At 41.8% G+C, this 20,355-nt stretch overlaps 1 protein-coding gene across 2 annotated transcripts; it reads left to right on the top strand.

Moving 5' to 3' along the window:
- The first annotated feature begins 2,294 nt into the window (after positions 1 to 2,294).
- Positions 2,295 to 13,792, top strand: MIS18A (MIS18 kinetochore protein A). 2 transcript variants are annotated; one of them, XM_045517836.2, is made up of 5 exons: positions 2,295 to 2,713; positions 5,344 to 5,410; positions 9,741 to 9,902; positions 12,236 to 12,332; positions 12,942 to 13,792. In XM_045517836.2, exons 1-5 carry the CDS (start codon positions 2,371 to 2,373, stop codon positions 13,020 to 13,022), a joined length of 750 nt encoding a protein of 249 aa, XP_045373792.1. In that variant the 5' UTR covers positions 2,295 to 2,370; the 3' UTR covers positions 13,023 to 13,792. The 2 variants fall into 2 exon arrangements, with proteins under 2 accessions (XP_045373792.1, XP_010954894.1); XM_010956592.3 differs by having other exon boundaries at positions 2,299 to 2,713; positions 9,780 to 9,902.
- The last annotated feature ends 6,563 nt before the right edge of the window (positions 13,793 to 20,355 follow it).

The following is a 20,355-nucleotide window of genomic DNA, read 5'->3' on the forward strand; positions in this document are numbered from 1 at the left end:
GCCTGAAGCAGCCGGGGTATGTGCGTCCTTGTTCATATCCAGGGAACAAAGAGGATATCTCTTCTTTCAACTACTGAAAAAAACTCTTGAGATTTACTCTGACTGGATAAAATTCAACAGTTTACGTAAAGGTCTTATCCTGAGTCAATTCCCAGTGCCAGGGGAGCACCATGTGATGACTGGCTTAAGCCTGGGGTAGGAGCCATGGCTCCACCAATCACTATGGAAGAGAGGTGGGTTATCCCCATTGGGTTAAACCACTGGGGACCCATTCCTGGAACTGGTGGTGATGGTAGCGGAGGTGATGGGGGTTAGACTCAACCTGATCCATATCTCCTAGTTGTATAACTAACAGGATGGGTGGGAAGGGTTGTTTAGGAAGCATCTACAACCACCCAGTCCAAAGTCATCTTGCTCAAGCATCTCTTTTTGTCCACGTAAAATATGACTTTTTAGGTATCTAAACAGTTTATATTCATAATACAAACGTATCTGTGACTATAGGAGGAGTTCATTTTGCATTGGGGATGAGGATTTTTTAGGGCCCCATGAAAATGTCTTAATTTTGAAATCAGAAATACAGTGAGCTTTTAGGCAAAAGTAAATATTTTAATATATAACATTTGTATATTTGTCTTAATAGCAATGCCACTGTAAAACAGAATTATTATTATTGTTGTTGTTTTTAATGGAGGAACGGGCCTACTAAGGCAAAACTGCTCAGGACCGCTGAAAGTCATCAGGCAGCCTTGCTTTGCATTCCTTCCTCACTAGAATATCCCAGCACAGAGTTTAAATGTTACCAGTAGGAACCCAAAGTCTGAGGCAAAGACCTGGATTCAAGGTTTCTACCCAGTTACTTGTACCAGAGATGTTGTGCTTGAAAACAAAAGTCTGGGGAGGTCAGGTTTGCTTCCACAAAAGGAAATTCTATGGGAGAAATAAAAACTAAAATATTTGAAGCATTGTCTCCTAGTTGGAGGCTAATTAACATGGGCCCAGCGTGCTAGAGATAAAGTATCTCCATGCATATTATATCACTTGATCCCCGTTTAACAACCCCAGGTGTATTGAATAATTAAACTCAGGGAAGGCAAGTAGCCTTTCCACAGGTTCCTACAGGTTATACCTCTTGGAGGGGTAGGTCAACCCAAGGCTTTTGAGTCCAAAGCTTTTGCTTTCTGCTAGTGAGTGGCCAGAGGCAGGAAAACTGGAAGTAAATTTTTTGTAAATAGTTTATCTGAGCAAGCAAAGTGGGCACTGACTTAGGGCACACCCAAAGGGTCCTAACAGCAAGGGACTCCTTTATTCCCAGATACCTTCCCAAGTGTCTTCCCTGGGGATACCTTTCTTCCTAGATACGCTGCCAGGTTGTCTGTGAGGCAGCTGGTCCCTTCTTTACCAGCCTTTCCCGCCTCAATCTGTGGTGCTTTAAAGTCGGAAGTGGCTTTCTGGGGCAGCTGAGGAAAGCTGTCCTTACTGCCCAGAAGGGATGCTTGCTCCGTGTAAGGGCTGAATGGCTCCCAGATCCAGGCAGGGGAGGCTCTTACAAGCTTTCCGGCCACACCGCCGCTGCCTACTCCCGCTTCTCCAGCTTTTCCTTGCAGTGCTAGCCTGAGTGACCTGGGGCCTTTTCCAGAGTCTTGTTCTAGCAAAGGAACGTGTGACAGGGTGGTTCCCCAACCACCCCTGATTTCTCCAGCTCGAGGAAATCAGGCGGACGAACTAGAGCAGTGGCAACCAGAAGTGACCCCGCCGGTACCGACAGCATCTGCAGCACCCAGGAGCTTGCTAAGCAAATTCTTGAGCCCGCCCCCGACCTACTGAACCAGAATCTAAAGGTGCGACCCAAAAACCTATGTTTTAATCAGCTCCCAAGTGACTCGGGCACCTTAAATTTGAGGGGTTGTAGCATCTCGAGGAGGGACGAAAGCAGGAGTGTGCCCCAACTCCTGTCTCTGGGTGGTGTGTGGCCGGCGTATTCGCTTTAGTAACCACTGTGAAGGTCTCGGTAAGGAGCTGGTGACTTAGTTTGCGGCGCGTAATTTTCTCAAACACGCTTTCCTCCTATACAAGCGACAACTCTCCTCGCCAAATAGCCCGTCAGGCGAACCTCCAGCAGCCTCCATTTCCGTGGGATTAGAAAGCCTGACGCAGGTGCAGTGACTCCCGGCTCAGGCCCAGTTCCACGGCGAGCATGCGCGCTACCAGGCGGCCCGCGATCAGTCTTCCCTCAGGCCCCGCCCCTCAGGTTTTAGCCCCTTCTCGGCCTCCGCCGCCGCGCCCTGCCGCGCGCATGCGCAAGGTTTTTTGTTTTTTGTTTTTTTCTTTTTTCCCGCGGCTCTCCGCGGCGCGGGCAATTTGTAGGTAATGGCGGGTGCTTGGTTTCCGGGTTGTTGCAAAGGATGCTCCTCTGCTAGCTGTGCATGTGGCGACAAAGGCAAGTGGAGTGACTCCTCGCTGTTAGGCAAGCGGCTCTCCGAAGACTCGGGCCGCCACCAGCTGCTGCAGAAGTGGGCGAGCATGTGGAGCTCCGTGAGCGGGGACGCGTCGGTGGCCTGCACGGAAAGGACGCAGCGCGAGGAGGCTGCGGAGCCGGCCGAGGAGGAGGACAGGCCGCTGGTGTTTCTGTGCTCCCGCTGCCGGCGGCCTCTGGGCGATTCTCTGAGCTGGGTGACGAGCCAGGAGGACACCAACTGCATCCTGCTGCGCTGTGAGTTCCGGCCGCGGAAGCCCTAAGCCTTGGGGCCGCCTTCTTTCCAGGTGTGCCGCACCTGGGCGGCCCAGGAGGAGGCGGAGGTGGCTTTCGGGCTGCCCAGGGTCTTTAAAAGCAGAAAAACCAGAGAGGGTGAACTGTCCCAGATAAAGGGATGGAGGGTCACCCCTGCATCTTGGGCTCACGAGTCACAGGTCCTTCTCTGGGGTCCCCCATCCCAGAAAAGCAGCAGAGGAATCAGCATCGTCCTGAGCATTAGTTAGGGAACAAAGACCAATTAGGCTGAAGCATTTGGGGTGTAGCGTCTTACTCCTCATAGATATTAGCAGGCTGTTACTCGTTAAATAATATTGTTAACAGTTTATTTAGGAAATTAAGCTCAGCTACCTGCTTCCTGCAGGGGATGTCAGTGTTGATTACTCAGACCTTATTATCAACGGACGCCTTTACAGTCTGACGTGTTAAAACCATAGAGTTGACCGAACACAGTGCTATAAAAATTGTTTTTTTTAGAAAGTAGGAAACTTTCAGTGAAAGCTTTCAGTAAATAATCCCATCAAAATTTGGAGAGGAAGGAGGTTGTTGTAAAAGAGTTAAGGTCGGAGTTCTAGCTTCTAATACTGGCTCCACCAGTTATCTGTAGGTTTTTCCCAGCGTTCTTTTGCTTTGTTGTTTTCCTAGTATTTATTTAGGGGAATTTTTTTTCAGCGTTGCCACCATTAGAACAGCATGTATGTATTTCGGTTGGGATTTTTGATACAGTAGGAGAAGTTCTTTATTTTGGTGGGTGAGTTTATGTTACGACTTTTTAAGAAATAATACGTTTGGTGTTAAGTTTTCAGTTTTACCATACTTACATCTTTATCACATGGGCCCTTTCCTTTGTTTTGTTTTATCTATTAAAATAGGATTCTTTTATCCAGTTGTTCTATACTAGTAGTTTTTAAAATTTAAGTATTTTATATATTTTATGTATGTATGTGTGTATATATATATATTTTTTGTCAGCTTTAGAGAAATCAATTTAACACACCCCTTCATCTTTCCTCCCTCCCAAAGAAAGGTAAAGAAATGAACTTTTAGATTAATTTCTATTCCCGCGACCCCAATTTGAGTTAGTTTAATTATTTTTACTTTGTCAAGATTTATAACATTTCTGTAGCCATAGCCTGATCATTTGGCTTAATGTTTCTATGAACTGATTTCTCAACTCCAGGACTTTTATTAATAGGAAAGCTTATTAATAGCTGTCTCATTCCTGAGTTGTTTATTTGATTAATCGTCATCAGTGGTCTCCTCATCCCCAAGAAAACTTCAAGTTGGAGTGCTTGAAAATGTCATTATATTGTCTTTGTACATGAATGTCAGCTTGGCTGCATGTTCAGTTCTGGGGTCATGCGCGTTGCTTTTTCCAGGCACGAGGGAGCAGCTAGTGCAAAGGCCTTGAGGCTAGTGTGGCCGGATAGTAGAATAAAGATAAGATTTAAGGAGAAAGGAAGGGGCCAGAAAATTCAGGACATTGTAGGCTGTTCTGTAGAATCTATTCTAGTGAATGAGGTGTTTAAGCAGGAGGGTGAAATGACCCAGTTTTTTCTTTGGAGGACGCACTGAAGAGGAGAATAAGTGTGGAAGTGGGGAGGTCAGTCAGGAGCTAGTGCAGTCGTCCGGGCAGGGGAGGTGGGGGTGGTGTGGGGGTGGAGTGAGGGTTGTCAGGTAGTATTGATAGGGCTGATGAGTGGAGTGGATGTAGGGGAGCAGGGCCAGGGGATGAGGAATCAAGGATGACACCGGGTAGATGGAGGTGGATTTACCCAGTTAAGGTGGACTCTAGGAAGAGGTGACATCAAGAGTCTGCTCTGGCCGTTTTAGGTCTGATGTCCCTTCTTCATGTCCCTCCACTCCCTCCTCTAATGTATCCTGGACTTGGGTCCCCCGGGGATGTTTCCTGCTTTTCTAGGGTTCATCTGTGACCCCTGTCCAAGCTGTGGTCTAAAAGATTTGGGGCTGGGTTCCTGAGGACCCTCTCAATTACTTCTAGAAAAATGAGCTCTGTGTTTGAGATCTAGAGATGTGTATGCAGGCTTTTATCGTCTTCCTTGGTTTTCATCCCAATTTTACTGTCTGGTGAATATTCTTGGTAGTCTGTGGTTTGAGGTTCTGGTTGTTCCAAGTTTTATTGTCAATTGAATTTCATCCCCTAATTTTATTCATTTGGTTAAGTTCATGGGATGGGAAGGAAATAACTTCTGTTCTGCCATCTTTTTCCAGAAGACCTGTACATTTAGTTTTAAACCACCCCTGTGTGTATGTGACTTTGGACCCTTATTTTTTTTGGCCTTCTGAGTTCTAAAATGAAAATTGAATTAGAAGTTCTCTAGGGGTGGGTATAGCTCAAGTGGTAGAGTGTGTGCTTAGCATCCATGAAGTCCTGGCTTCAATCCCCAGTACCTCCATTTAAAAGATAATTAAATAAATAAACCTAATCACCTCCCCCATCCCCCCCCCAAAAGGCTTGTAACAATACCAAAAGTAAATAAATAAAATCTGTGTAGAATAGAAGTTCTCTAAATGTTTTCATATGTATCACAACAAACCGCATTAGTAAGTAGTTACTTTCTTCTTTCTAGCTGTTTCCTGTAACGTTTCTGTGGATAAGGAACAGATACTGTCCAAACGTCAAAATGAAAATGGTTGGTGAGTAAGGCTATCGGTGTGAATATATATGTTAGAGAAAATGTTTTTGAAATAAAAATCTTTAAAAAGATCATTAGCAGTAGGATTTGGGATAAAACTTTTTCATAGTGATCAGTATAAAATCAGTCGTTCTGATATATCAGTTTTTGAGTGGTGGTGGTCTACTTATAGATGAGATGGAAGGGTTTCTAAATTTCTCAAGGCACATTCTGACACTCCCTTTTTGGATCTTTGGGTTTGGTGCTGAAGAAAATTGAAAATAAAAATAGAAGAAGAAAATACCTGCATCATGAAATCTCAGAGCCAAAAGATGGTTCAGACAAATGCTCCCCACCTTCTTCATGTCATGACAATCAAAGAAAATGCTAATGTGCATTCCCACATGCACACAGACATAGGGCCTTCTGAGGTCAACAGACAAGGCTGCGGAAGGAACAGCGCGGGGCTCCAGCAATCGCAGGGCCTGTGCTGCCACCCTGAGGCGTGAAGTGTCAGTATCTGGCTCTGCCTCCCACCCACCTGCCGCAAGTGGCGTCCTCAGCGAATGGAATGGGAAGCTCTGCCTTACAGAATTGCTGCCCATTGTACGTAAATAAGTGGTACACAAGCAATTAAACAGAAATTAATAATCATAAGTATACTTTAAGTGTATTTTAAAATATTGGGTTTTCATCTTTAATAATGCTAGAGAGTCCTATTCAAATAAAGTGTATTTTAATTAAAATTACTTTACCTAAGGAGAATTAAATTCATGATAGGACAGGTACTATGTGGATGTAATAGCAGTTGTACTGCTGGCGTTCAGGTGATTTGGAAAACCCAGTGCTAGGTCATTTCTCATTTTGTAGCTGAAGAAAGTGAGGCCTGGGGAGGTTAGAACTCACTAAGGATACAGGACTAATCAGTTAAAAGCTAGGATGATGCTTTGTTATCTCTCTTTGCTTCCTGCAAAGTTTTCTCTGCTTCCCAACTCTAGTCACCTTGATGTCACCTTTACCATTTTTGCCCTATCTCTGATAGCTGTGCTATCATGTACTTAATATTTTTCATTAAATTGACACAATTTTTAAAAAAAGGAATCTTTATATTACTGTCATAAGGGTATCACTTGCTGTAACCAGAAAGTAACTGTGAAGATAATTACAGTGAAAACAAATGTTATTAAATTCTAGCTGAGATACTATTCCCTGGCTGGTTCTGAGCCTGAGGTCTGTTCTCTTACTGTTAAAAGATTTGCAGCTGTGAGATACAAGCTAAAGACATTCTAGCACCAGACTGAGACTTTTCTTCTTTTAACAATTAGGATTGATAAAGAATTGAAAAGGGAATTGACTTTCAGTCTTTGGACCAGTGTTACTTAGTCCTGTTTACTTGTATCCCCTGAACACGTCCTTTATGCCGTGTTCCATTGTCTTGAATTTCACTAGCGTCACAGGTCACTTCGGGAAATACCTTATTGCTTTAGGATGCTCATGAATTTTTTCATAGAGCTATCCTACTGAATAGCTGCCTGAGCCATTCTGCAGAAGGTCGACAGGAGTACTTGTGGGTTTTGGAATTACATTGTAAAGGTAGCAGTGCTCTCTTTCCTCTATTCACCCTGATTCTGTCATTTGCTAATTTTCCTACAAGCTAATTCATTCCTTGTCTAAAATCACCTTATGATTTCTGGCACTGCTTTCTCCATAAATGACAAGGGTGAATGCTGGCCAAATATTTGCCAGCTGTGAAAGCAGAAAGATGCTGTGATAACAGAGACTGCCATCTCTTCATTGCTTCTCAAGAAGTGAATGGGTTTGCCTGCACTCTTTAGTGGCATCAGTCTGACTTTGATAATTCAGAATAAAAGTCTTATGCATTGATCAGTCTATTTTGTGTTTTAGTTTTATCTAAGAATCCTTTCTTGTCTGATGACACCCACGTTAGATATCATTTCACAATCTTGGTAATTGTGTATAGTGGCCTGGTCTCAATCACTAGTTTTGATATGTAGCAAATTTTCCTTTCACTGTTGGTAGTATAGGTAGGATTCCTCTGTGGGGCTTATTAAAATGCTTTTCTATTTCTTATATAAAAACATAATTGACCTAAACATCCGTCAACAGATGACTGGATAAAGAAATTGTGGTATGGTTTTACAATGGAATACTACTCAGCCATAAAAAAGAATAACACAACGCCATTTGCACCAACATGGATGGACCTGGAGATCATCATTCTAAGTAAAGCAAGCCAGAAAGAGAAAGAAAAATACCATATGATATCACATATATCTGCAATCCCTCCCATCCCCACCAAAAGACACAAATGAACTTATTTATAAAATAGAAACAGACTCACAGGCATAAAAAACAGACTTATGGTTACCAGGGGAGAAAGGAGATGGGAAGGGATAAATTAGGAATTCGAGATTTACAGATACTAACTACTATGTATATAATAGATAAACAACAAGTTTATACTGTATAGCACAGGGAACTATATTCAATATCTTGTAGTAACCTATAATGAAAAAGAATATGAAAAGGAATGTATGTATGTGTATGTATGACTGAAACATTATGCTGTACACTAGAAATTGATGCAACATTGTAAACTGACTATACTTCAAGAAAAAAAAATAACAGAAGCTTATAAAAGCCCATATAAAGGCTTAATATATGATTGTGATATATTATCTAATTATACCATCAATGAGAGCTTATAATATCAGGCAGTGATCCATTTTGTTTTTTGTTCTTTTTTCTGTATGTTGCCACAGCAATTAAGACTGTCTCTTAGTATCTAGGCAAACAGTAATGCAATCTATAATATGCTGTTTGAGTCTTGGTTAGCTCCAATTTGCTTGATAGCAGAAATAGCTATTTAGTTATTAAAAGTGTCTCACATACCCAAAGGAATTATAATACTTTTGGAATAACAGCTACCTTTTGTGATATATATTGCACTATCATGATCATTACTAGATTTGAATCTCCAGTTATCAATTTGCTATGTCTTAGAACTGTAACTTTTGTATGGGTATTTCTATTTGGGTCAATTAGACAAGGCATTTGGGAGACAGAAGATTCTAAGTGCTAAAGAAGACCTGAATTGACATGAGGAAATATTTTCAATTTTGCAGAACCTGAGTTGAGAAATATTGGGAATGAAGGAACAGTGTTGTGGAGAAATAATGATGGATCAAGTGAAATATTTGTGAATTATCTCTGTGGAACATATTTGTAGTTGATAGAGAAGTATTGGTATCTGGGGGGAGGGCATAGCTCAGTAGTAGAGTGTGTGCTTAGCACGCATGAGGTCCTGGGTTCAATCCCCAGTACCTCCATTCATCAATCAATCAGTCAATCAATCAATCCCTAATTACCTCCTCCTGCAAAATGTAAAATAAAATAAAGGAAAAACTTAAAAAAAATTAGTATCAAAGAATAATTTTTAAAAAGTCATCTCTAACAAATACGTAATGAGCACATGTCAAGGTGTTTTTAACTCCTTAGTGAGGGAACCAGGATATAGCAAAGTTGGTTTAGAGGAGGATACTCTATAGGACACATGTAGTTAATGTCCTACAGGACAGTAAAACCTCAGCCTTTGGGGTTATCTTTTTTTTTTAATGGAAAACATTTGCATCTGTACCAGGCTAAAATGATTTGTAACTTATCAGTTTTCTTTCTATAAGTCATCATCTAACTTTAGAGAGTCTGGGCACCAATCAATAGTAGGTAGTAACCAAACAATGTTACCTCCATGGTAGCAAACTATGGCTCGTGGGCCAGGCACCAGTTTTTTGTGTTTTTTTTGTAAATATATTTTTACTGGAACACAGACTGTCCATTCAGGTCCATTCAGTTGTGTATTACCTGTGGTGGCTTCTGTGATGCACTGGTGGAGGCAGGTAGTTACGACAGACACCAGCTAGCCTGTGAGCCTAAAATATTTGTTCTCTGGACCATTACAGAGAAAATTTGCTTACCCTGGCCCCAGAGTGTTAATGATCCTTGGTGCACAATATAACATTAAAAGGGCATGTAGAATCTTTTTGTCTTATTTCCAGATTGTAGATAATTTTTCTTAATACCAGATTGAGGTGCTTACATTCTAGAAAAACACCGCCTTAGTGTACTCCCTTCTTGCCACTTTTGTATATGCCCCTTGTCGCTAGTGCTTAAGGCAGTGTGGCCTGGAGGTGACTCTGCATTTCCAATGTAAGCATCTTACTGTCACTTTTTCCTTCTTTATATATGTGACTTAGGAGGGTCAGGATAACATACTTCAGCAACTTAACCGTTTAGGTGTTTCTGGATCTGAACAGTGGAATCTTGTTGACCAGTTGCTGCTTTGCTGACGCTGTGGCGTTTCTGTGCTGCAGCATTCTGGAGCCTTTGTACTGCGCGGGGTGTTCGCTCAGCCTTGGCTACGTTTACAGATGCACACCCGAGGATCTAGACTACAAGAGGGACTTGTTTTGCCTCAGTGTTGAAGCCATTGAAAGGTAAGTTTGCTGTATAAGTGAATAGCTCAAAACTGAACTCTCAAAGTTCTTTGCAGAGAAACTGGTATGAAAACATTGGAATTAAATCAACACTGGTTACAATTTTTAAGTAGTAATTTCTGACAAAGCCAGTGATTTTTTTTGTTTGTTTGCACCTGATTTATTTGGTATTGGAAAAGTCTGTCATTCTAAATTGTAGGAGAAAACACTGAGAACATTTTTCAGAGTAAAAATTTGTTCAGTTTTTTTGTAATAGATATTTATTTTAATAGGATTTTTAAAAAGCAGCTGTGTGTATCAGTATATTTTGCCCATTTTATTTTTTTCTCTACTTTTTAGCCTCCTAGAATATCATGAAGAAATAGGAGTTTCAAAAATAGGTCAGGAGAGAAGTCCCTTTGGTGTTCTGGAAAAGTAGACATACACAGTCCAACTATTTCCTTGAAAGTAGTGAAGGATTGTGTGCTTTTTATTTTCTTGAGAGATGCAAGGAAGTACCTTCACTTCTCAAGATTTCTGAAAAGTGTTAGGAGACAAGGTGAATCAGGGGCTGATGACAGATGTCTTAATGGCTATCTAATTATTAGCCTTTTTAAATGGGGAACAAAATTAATCAATTGATCCCAATGTATTTTCACTTATCCTGGAGAAGATATAACCCTTAAGACTTTTAAGATATCTAAGAAATCAGAAAGAAGAACAATTTAAGAAGAAAAGAAAGTGTCCACACTTGCATTTCTCGAGGTATTTTTGTCACTCCTGTTGAATTTCTTAGTTTTTTTCTTTAAAAAATTTAAAACAGTATTTTTATTATATTATAATTTCTCATTTAATTATTCTTTGATAACTGCAGTTTTGCCACCTTCTTTGAAAGTAGATAGGTTTAGATCAAAATTATAAAATCTTCAAACTTTTTACCGTCCTTACACAAAAGAATAATACAGCAAGTACTGCTCATTATTGTAAAGCATGTAGGCTTGCCTGGAGAGAGGTCACATCTGTCTTGTTTTTTTAATATTTAAATGGAAGACCCAGGCCCAAACAAATCTTGTTTCCTTTAATCTCCATGAGAACTTTACCCGGATTTGTGAAAATGAAGTGAGTGAGAGTACAAGTATGAAAGACACGGACTCTCAGTCCAGCAGGGTTGGTACAAAACTTCGAAAAGTGATGCAGGTGTGTGTAAAAGAAAACGTGTGGGAGGTTCTCCCACAGGGGGTCATAGTATTGAAGCAGTTTTTTCCTGAACAGTTGAATTTAAGGTAGTTACCTCTTGGGGCAGAATTTTAATGTCAAGGAACCTGGTTTGTGGTAGAAGTGCATGCTGTCTGTAATGTTTATTTGCAACTTTATAAATTGCTCATTGCCATTTCATTTTTTCCCCTCATCTCATTTTTTTTCAGAATAGGATGTTAATTGCCTTCCGTAATTTTGCTTCCCATGCCATTTTTCAGAAATAGGGTTTACAAGAGAAGATCGTTCTTATTTGACAAAAGAAGTGACACACTGGAATTGTCACATGTGATGAAAGACTACTAAAGAAATGCAAATGAATCAAGTTTTCTTTTGAGAAATACTAGCACTTTCCTCCTTGCTGTTTAGATTTATTTGGTTACCGAAGCTGGGCCTATTTTCCTCCCGTTGCCAGGCCAGTTTTTCTGCTCGTGTGGCATTTTCTAAATCACAGCATCTCATCATCCCAGAGAGGGAAGCCAAACATAACTTACAAGTGTTGCAGTTGCCCAAATCTGGGAAATCAGGAGTTGATGCCACAAATTATTTACTGAAAGTCAAATTTGAAAATGCACATGTTCCTGAAAAGTTACATAAAGCAAAACAGCAGTGGCTTCTTAAGGATCTTTTTAAACTGTAAAATAGAATTTTGAACTGTAAGTGTTAATGTTTTGCCTCCCATGGAGGGGGCGCCTGTATGATTGGGGGAGGGGGAAATAGCTCGGTGGTAGAGCTCATGCTTAGCATGCACGAGGTCCTGGGTTTAACCCCAGTACCTCCGTTTACAAAACACACACACACACACACACACAGCCTTGTATGTTTTGCCGCCCAGCTTACTAAAGAGGAAGTTTATTCCCAATAATGAAATACTTACGATACTGGGAACTATGTGGGGCTGTCTGGACAAAGCTGTTACAGAGAAAAGCATGCTTTCCTGTGGTATAACTTTCTATGTAGGTTGCTATGAACAAAAGTAGTTGTTTCATGTGTTTACTTGGTACTAACATATAGTTTAATACATTTTGAGTTTTAATATTACATAAATTTTATATTTACTCCCATTTCATCTTTTAACTTTGTGTTGTACTATACTTTAGTTATGTTTTAGGGTCCTCTGAAAAGCAAATTGTGTCAGAAGATAAAGAGCTTTTTAATCTTGAAAGCAGAGTTGAAATAGAAAAATCTCTAAAGCAGGTAATTTTGTTCTGCACTTTTTGTATCTTTGTATGAACAACTTCCAGTCAGTGAACAAGAGCTTCTCCACAAATAATGCTTATAATGTCTTCTGTTTTGATCTTAGCACTTTCCTGGTGAGAGTGCTTATTTTGTTTTATTATTAATTGTTTATTTCAGTTGGTAAGGTTGATTTTTTGGGAGCCAGATTACAAATTATGCTAAAGCTTTATAAAAAAAATAATAGTAAAGAAGACATTTCATGCTAAAATCAAAGTAATATATATTCTGAAACTATTAAAATGGAAATATGTTTTAATGAAATCAATATTTCCTTTGATTCAACTCACATGGTAAAAATAACCTTGTTATTGATTGTTAACATCTCATTGCCAGATAAGCAAGAGAGTGATGAATGTATAAAAAAGCTGTAGATTAGAGGTTGAGAACTACTGTTAATAGATGTATGTCTTATATAAATAGAATTCCATTAAATAAACACTGAATATCTATGTGTAATCCATAACATTCAGAAATTATATTAATGGTATATATTTTAATCATATTTAACCAAGTATAATTTTAATCATATGTATTTTTTTTTTTTTTATTCTTTTTTCAATCCAATAGATGGAGGATGTTTTGAAAGCATTACAAACAAAGCTGTGGGAGGCTGAATCAAAATTGTCCTTTACCAGTTGCAAAAGTTGAAATCGGTTCCAAGTCCCCCTTCTGGAGTCTTCCACTGGTGGACAGTTGTTTCACACGTAGCGTTTCTTGTTATAATTTACTTCACTTCGAATGGAAAGAATTCTGAATGGGCATGTACATTGTATTCTCTTGTACTGGTCAAATGAGAAGAATCGTAAATTACTTTCCCGGCTGTACCTGATGGTAGAAGGAGGATTGTTTCCCAAATTCCAGTTTTAAAGTCGTGATACTTGCTGGAAGTGGCATTTAGGGGTTTTTGTCTGGATAACAAACTGCTGTGATTTTCTAGACTGTTTTCTCTGTACCAAATTCATTATTCTTTATTTCCTATTTCTTTAAACTTTATTTCCTATTTCTTTAAACTTTATTTCATCTTTAATACTTTGAACAATATTTAATATTGAGTGGTAAGAAAATCTTAGAGGTTTTTCTACCCACTATGTGGTTGACTCTTCTCTGAAACGAATGCGTACAGCTCTGTGGAGAAACTGATCAGCTGAGTCACTTGTCAGGACTGTTTGAAACCTTGCACAGGAGCAGAACAGCATGTATTCTAGTAGTCGCAGAATTCCACTTACCCTGTTAATTTGCTACTGTATGCCCCCCAAATCTGGCAGGATATTTACCAAAGTGGTAGTCATTTCTGAGGGTGGGATTCTGGGGATATTTTCAGCTTTCCAGTTTTCTATAATGTAGGACTTAGAGTAAGCGCATGTTATTTTTATAATCAGGGAGAAAATAAAGATTAAAGCAAAATGTTTTACAGTTGATTTTTACAAAACTGAATTATTTAACTGAGCTCAAAAATCCTGGTGCCCTGAGTTCCGCACATTCCAGGACGTGGCTGAGTGGCGGGCCTGCTCAGGCCTACAGAGTAACCCCAGGGTTCCCCAGCCCCCCCTCTGTTTTTGAGTACAGAAGAGGCCACATAACACTAGTACTCAGCGCGTGTGAGTAACTCAGCTTCTGCTCTTCCCTGATGATTTCTGAGAATACTTAAAGTTACCATAGCAAAAGGTCCTGAGTCAGATTGACTTGATCACTGACAGTTACTTAGTTCTTTTCGATAGGTCATCAGCAGCCTCTAATAATCTGAAATTAGCAAGCCCTCCAGGTCTCTCGACACCTACTGGCAACAGGACAGTCATCCTGCCTCAGCAGGCTCGATGAAGTCCCAAGGGTCTGTCCTTTTAGTGCTTCAGTGGCACTTGTGTCAAAGTTCATTTAGAGCAGATGGGAGAGCATTTTAACAATAAGATCCAGCTAACTTTGGTTGCACGGGTAACAGAATCCTCCAACGATCACTTTCAGGGCCATTCCAAAGAGGCAGGCAGTCTGGCTCCCCAGTTCCTTTTACCGTGTTCATTCTGGGCCAGGATTTCTAGCTAATCCAAACATTTTGAAAACTACTCATTTCACCAGTGAAAAATAATTTCCACAGTGCTAACCAAGCTTCTGTTGTGGATTGAGAGATAAACAGCCCAAGTGCCTTTGTGGCTCCTCTAAGTGCGGGCCTTTGATTAGCCTTTTCTGGCAAACTCACCACCCTGGAATTTTATTTCCAGGTAGGGTCAGATGAAGTTAACTAACCATCCCTGGAGTGTGGGTGGAAAGCTCACACACGCTTGTATCACATGGTCTTTGCTGAAACATCTGGAAGTAGATAAATGCCAGGAAGCAGTCGTGTCTCATAAGGCACAGCCCGCATCTTTGGCCTCTGCCTGTGATGTCACTGAAGGGGTGGCCTTGCCATCGCCGAGGGAGAGGCAGCTCTGAGGCTCCCACACTGCTCACCCCGAGGGGCCCACGTGGGACCGCTTTGTCCTCCCTGTGCGCTGCTGTGGCACTTAGAGGACAGAGGCCTTTCCCACACTGTGGGCCAGCCTCCCCTGGGGCCACCTGTTTCCCTGAAGCCTGGTAGCTTGGCTTTTCTGGCTTTGCATGGGAGCTCATTGGAATGCTGTGGGTTTTTTGTTGTTTTTTCCTACTTGCCCTGTATGTCCACATACTAAAACCTCTTCCTTGGGAAGTGGGTTCTTGCTCCCATATTCCTTATAAATGCCACATGCTGTTGTTTCTGGTTACCAAGCCCTGGCAAAGCACTGCCCATGAACAGAAATGAGGGTCCTGAAGCAAGAAACGGGCATTCCAGCCCATATTGCACAGGACCCAAAAAAGAGGCTTCAGAAAGGATCTACCCAGAATTTGTTTCTTCAGCCATCGTTGAAAAGGGGACTCCCTAGTCCTTTAGGGAGCAGTGGGAGACTGGTGTCAGGACCTGTTACGTGGCATTTACAGACTGTTGTAAATGCATGTGTGTAGAACACTGTACATGGTTTTCATCCCAGAATGTGGGTTCTGTCATGCTCAGCTAGCTCTCCTGTTACGTTCAAACATTTCCAAGCTGAAGAGCCCGCTGTGGGCAGGCTTGTGTAGCGTCAGTGCCTGGATGGAGTGTGTCCTGCCTGGGTGATTCTGGTCATGCTTGGGGCATTTAAAATGAGCAAAACCAGGAGAGTGCCTCCTCGCAGGACTGGGTCTAGGTGTTCAGTAAGAACTTGAAAGAAGGAACCATGATGAGCAAGGTGATGTGTTTTTGAGGGAAATCTCAGGGGTAGCAGGGATCCTGGGCCAGAGTCCCCGCTTCAACTGCTTTATTAGCCGGGTGACCTTGGACAGTCATTCAATCATTTTGAGCCTCTGTTTTTTAAAGTGTCACAAAAATGAATGACGAAGGGTAGTCTTGCTTAAAATGAGTCGATCTAATTCAGTCTTCTAGCCAGTCTCCCTGTAAGAGTGTATTGTATGGACATAAAAGAAAAACATCTGAAACACCATATTTAAAAAAAAAATAGTAACACTAGATTTAGTTCTCCAATTACAAATACACAGACATTGTAGAAAACTTGAAAAGTAGAACAATAGCACAAAGAACAAAATAAAATCCACAATCTCACAACCAGAGTAATGATCACTTTTTCGGAGTATATCCTTGTAGTCATTTTATATGCAAATTTACCGTTTTTACTTAAAATATTTCATAAACATTTCTGCATCATTAGACATTCTTTTATAACCGGATTTTATTCACTGCCTAGGACAAAATATCTTTTTTAAAACCTGTGTTGGGATCCTAAGGTATGAAATTCACACTTTTTAGTGGCTTAACAACTGAGTTTGGACAAATAAGAGAGAAGGCATGAAAGAACTCTTAAAGCAGCCCCCTCTGGCTCCAGGGCCTGCAGAAACTGAGTCAATTGTTCAGTTTTCAGGAATTTGTGAGCTGACTCTTAAATCTTTGGAAGCTTCAAATTGTCGGTGATTAGGAGTATTTACACCAGAGCAATCAGCAAGTGCTAAAAAATCAGGATTTCTTCTCCCCAGAGAGCTGGTTTCCCAGCATATTACTGTCTATTTTGAATTCCCCTGCTTACTGTTAACTGACTTCTCTATTCAACACCCAAAAGACTAGATCCTGATACCCTTTCATTTAATAAATCTGAAATGAAACACTGTATCTTAAGACCTTGGTGATTACAGTCACCATCTTCACCTCTTCTGGGGGAAAAGCAAAACATTTGCGAACAAATGACTTAAGATTTTATATAAAAGTTGCTGAAAGATTTGGCCCCGTCCCTGATGAGCCAAATAACTCAGAGACAGGGTCTTGGAGCTTAGAAGAAAAGAGGCAGCTTTATTACTTTGCCGGGCAAAGGAGACTCACAGCAGGGTGGTGCCTTCAGAACTGTGCACCCCCACCTTGGGGCAGGGTGATTATACAGCCAGGGCTCAAACAATAAACAACAGAATCATTTTCTGGTCATAAGACTTAGAGTGGCGTCATGATGCCTCCAGGCGACCCATTCCATAGAGGCTGGGGTTGTCACTTTTTCAATCTTTATCTCATAAGAGCCCAAGGCATGGTCTTCTTGGTATTTAGCCTGTTTTGTAAGGTTACAGTTCTGTGACTTTCTCCCTGGAGAACAACTCAGAAACCAAGCATGATTATTACTTTTGATTACTGGAATAAAGCAGAAACAGTAAAATTAATAGCTTTATTTTAACAGCGGACCTGGAGCTGTGAACAGCAACTGGTTGGTCAGTCAGGCCAGTTGACCGTTTTAAGGGCAAGCTCAAGAATAAGCAATCCATTAGCCTAAAAGTGTCATTTTATTAATTCTTCTTTATAAATAGTCTATGTTACACACACCTTTTTTGTCCTTCCTGAATACAGTAAATAACTGAGCAGTTGCTTGCCTGTGAACAAACAGAAAGTTTGTTTGCAATCACTTGTGAACTGAGAGAAGATAATTTACTCTTGAATCTAACCCAGACATGTTTTGGGTGCTAAGTGTTAATTTTGTTTAATGAGAGCTGAGTTCCATCTGCGGGGTGTTTTGTTATCCGAGCTGTCGGTCACGATGGTCCGAGTGCAGTCCAGGCCAACCTATATAATTGTAGTCTCCTCAGAATGTTTACACTCATCTAAAATTTTGAGATAATAAACAGAGGCAGCGTGAGGTGAAGGGGGCTAAGGAAGTGATGTGCTGGGGTCCAGCGTTTTATTGGCCCAAATGTGATTTCCAGTAGAACTGGCCCCACTTCATTCAAGTTGGTCTCGACCTCTGCTAGCTTGACAAAATTAAATTAACTATCACTTTTCTTCCCCCGTAAACGATTACCACCATGGTTTTTAGATCCTCTCTAATTTTAAGGCAGAGAAATGGACAAGGTAATCTCTCAAGGGCCCCTTCAACCTATGTAAGTTGAAAGGAAAACAAATAATTCAAAGGAGGAAAATGAGAATCCAGGCACCGACTTCGAAGAGTTGAGGAAATGGAATAATTTAGTTCTCTTCTTAACATTGTCACCTTTATGTTTCTCCTGGGAGCTGTAGGCTTGTAATTTTGAAGGTTTCTTGAGAATCATAGAAGTTTTGAAAAAGTAGGATGTATGTTTGATTGAATAACATTTTCCAAAGCAAATACAAGGGTGTGTAACCATTTTGAAGAGAAATCTTAAGAATTCTTTAAAGGGTTTTCCCTGAAGGGGACAGACAGCAGCTTGTGGCTGGGGGTGACCGCTCTATTCTTACCGTTTAATGATCATTAGTGTGTACCCAGCACTGTGCTTGGAGCTCCGCCAGTTCTCACAAAACCCTCTTCCGCAGAAACCCTTCTTCCCATTCTATGGATGCCCAAGTCTGGCTCTGCCAGTGAGTGGACCCAGGGCTTTTCTCCTGTGCGTTGCTGCCTCCTCTCCACGCCGAGTGCAGTCGCGGTGCCTCCTTGCGTCTTGACAGTAAAACACATGCAAGGGAGCTGGATCCGTCGCTGTAGTATTAGCAATCTTAGTGCCTAGCAGGGTTTAGAAGTCATGAACTTCTCCCTCTTTTTCTTCTGTAATTGAAGCTGATTGAGCCCCCTTGACGAGAGTTCCCTCCTCTTCCTTCATCCCTACTTTGGTTCTCTGGCTGCGGTGTCTCCCGGCCTCTCCCCTCCTCTGCCCAGAGTCGCTGGCTGGCCCGTTTCAAGCTCTCACCTCTCCGTGTATCCTGGATCTCCCTGGCAACCACCTCCCTTACATGCCATTTATTTTGCTTTACTGCAATTATCACGTTGAACATCGTAGTTTATGTTTGTGTGTTTAAATTCTGTCTCACTGCTGGAGTGTCACCTCCACGAGAGCAGCGATTATATGTCTTGTGGTTGTGCTGAAAGGAATGCAGCCACGTGGCAAATGCTCATTTAATGTTTGGTGGAATTAATGGGATTGTTGCTTCACATACCTGTTTTTTTTTGACGTCTTCAGCCTCTGTCCACTTTCCGCATTCTTGAATCTCACCCTACAAGCATGCTCAGGTCTCTTCCTGGTGACAGACATCCTTCCTGCAGCCCATACCTCCCTGAACTGCTGTCCTGCTTGTAACCGTAGCCCCTCTCCCCGCCCTGGTCTCCCACTCTGGGCATTGCTGAATCTGCTCTCTCGAGGGCCACTGAGGACTTCCTACAGAGTGCTTCTGTCTGTCTGAAATCCCTAAAATTTCCAACAACTTAAGATTGTCCTCCCCTTTAAAATTCTCCTCTCAGTTGTCCATATGTCTCAGCGAGGCGTGATAAAATGTGCAGGGGCAAGATGCTATGAGGCGTGGGATTTGCTGTAAAATGCTTCAGTGAAGTAGCCGCACAGTGAGAGGCATTGCCTGGGCATCACCTGGTCACTGATCGTCGCTGAATGGGTGTCGGGCTTCATTATATCTTTGTTAGTGTGTGTGTGAAAGTTTTCTTGTCAGACCAACAAGCAAGTGCACTCATACTCCATCTTTAATGGCATCTGCCCTGCCCTCCTCCTCCCTCGCTGCCCTTTCTGGCTGCGCTCCTTTCTCCTGCTTCCCCTGAGCTCTGCCCTTGCCCTTGTGTCTCTCTCCAGGCTCTCTTGGATACTTCCCGCCCTGCCATGACTTCAGGGACCATCCCTGGGTCTCTGACTCCCACAGCCCTGAACTGTCTCCCCGCCCCGGTTCTGATTCCCCAATGACCTGACCACACCCCCATCCCCTGCAGCCCCCATCACTGGCCCCATGTCCTCCAGGTGTGCAGAGTGTGTTCACTCTAATGGAAACTGATGGTTTTGTTCTCAAGGCCCTACACAGCCCTGTCCCCTTCCTGTGCCCCCTGAGTTCTTAGTGACATCGTCCCCCTTCTTGTGGCCTGGATGCAAAACCTAGAATCACATGAGCTCTTCACCATTCCTAGCCCTACTTCTGATCAATCGTCAGGTCCCCTCTCTTCTTTCCCAAAGCCTCTTACTCCCCACCCTGTCCATTTCTCTCTTGTCACTTGTTCTTTTCAGGCTTCGTTATCTCCTGAGTTATTGCTTAATTTGTCTTCATGCTTTAATCCCCCAATTCCACAAACTCACCATTGTCAAATGAATCTTGACTCATTCAGCATTACTCCATAGCACACAGAATACAGTTCTCTTAATCTGAGTTTCCAAGTCTCCTGATCTGGCCCCAGATGGCTTCCCAGCTGTATCTCCCACTTTTCCTATTTGGCACTTGGAGCTTCTGCAACCAGAACACTCTGACTCACAATTCTTACTTGTCCTTCAAGGTCCTGCTTGAACGTCACTTCCTCCAGGAAGTCCTTGCTGATTTCTGAGTCAAAAGTAACTTCTCCCACCTTATCATTCCTAAATTACTCCAGGATGTTCTTCTTGCCTCATTTGATTTCATATTATAGTTTTTGTGGGAACCTTTCCTGCAAGACTGATTTTTTTCCCCAGAGACCTAAGATGTGAGACCTTGTATGTTGGAGGTAATTAATACTTG

Source organism: Camelus bactrianus, chromosome 1, assembly GCF_048773025.1.
Source record: "Camelus bactrianus isolate YW-2024 breed Bactrian camel chromosome 1, ASM4877302v1, whole genome shotgun sequence".
NCBI classification, from domain to species: domain Eukaryota; kingdom Metazoa; phylum Chordata; class Mammalia; order Artiodactyla; family Camelidae; genus Camelus; species Camelus bactrianus.

What these genes read in the sequence shown, in the direction of transcription:
- MIS18A (XM_045517836.2), top strand. Translation starts at nt 2,371, where the DNA reads ATGGCGGGTGCTTGGTTTCCGGGTTGTTGCAAAGGATGCTCCTCTGCT. An exon ending in CGTCAAAATGAAAATGGTTG is followed by an intron (nt 5,411 to 9,740) that starts GTGAGTAAGGCT and finishes CTTGTTGACCAG; the next exon opens with TTGCTGCTTTGCTGACGCTG. An exon ending in AGTGTTGAAGCCATTGAAAG is followed by an intron (nt 9,903 to 12,235) that starts GTAAGTTTGCTG and finishes ACTATACTTTAG; the next exon opens with TTATGTTTTAGGGTCCTCTG.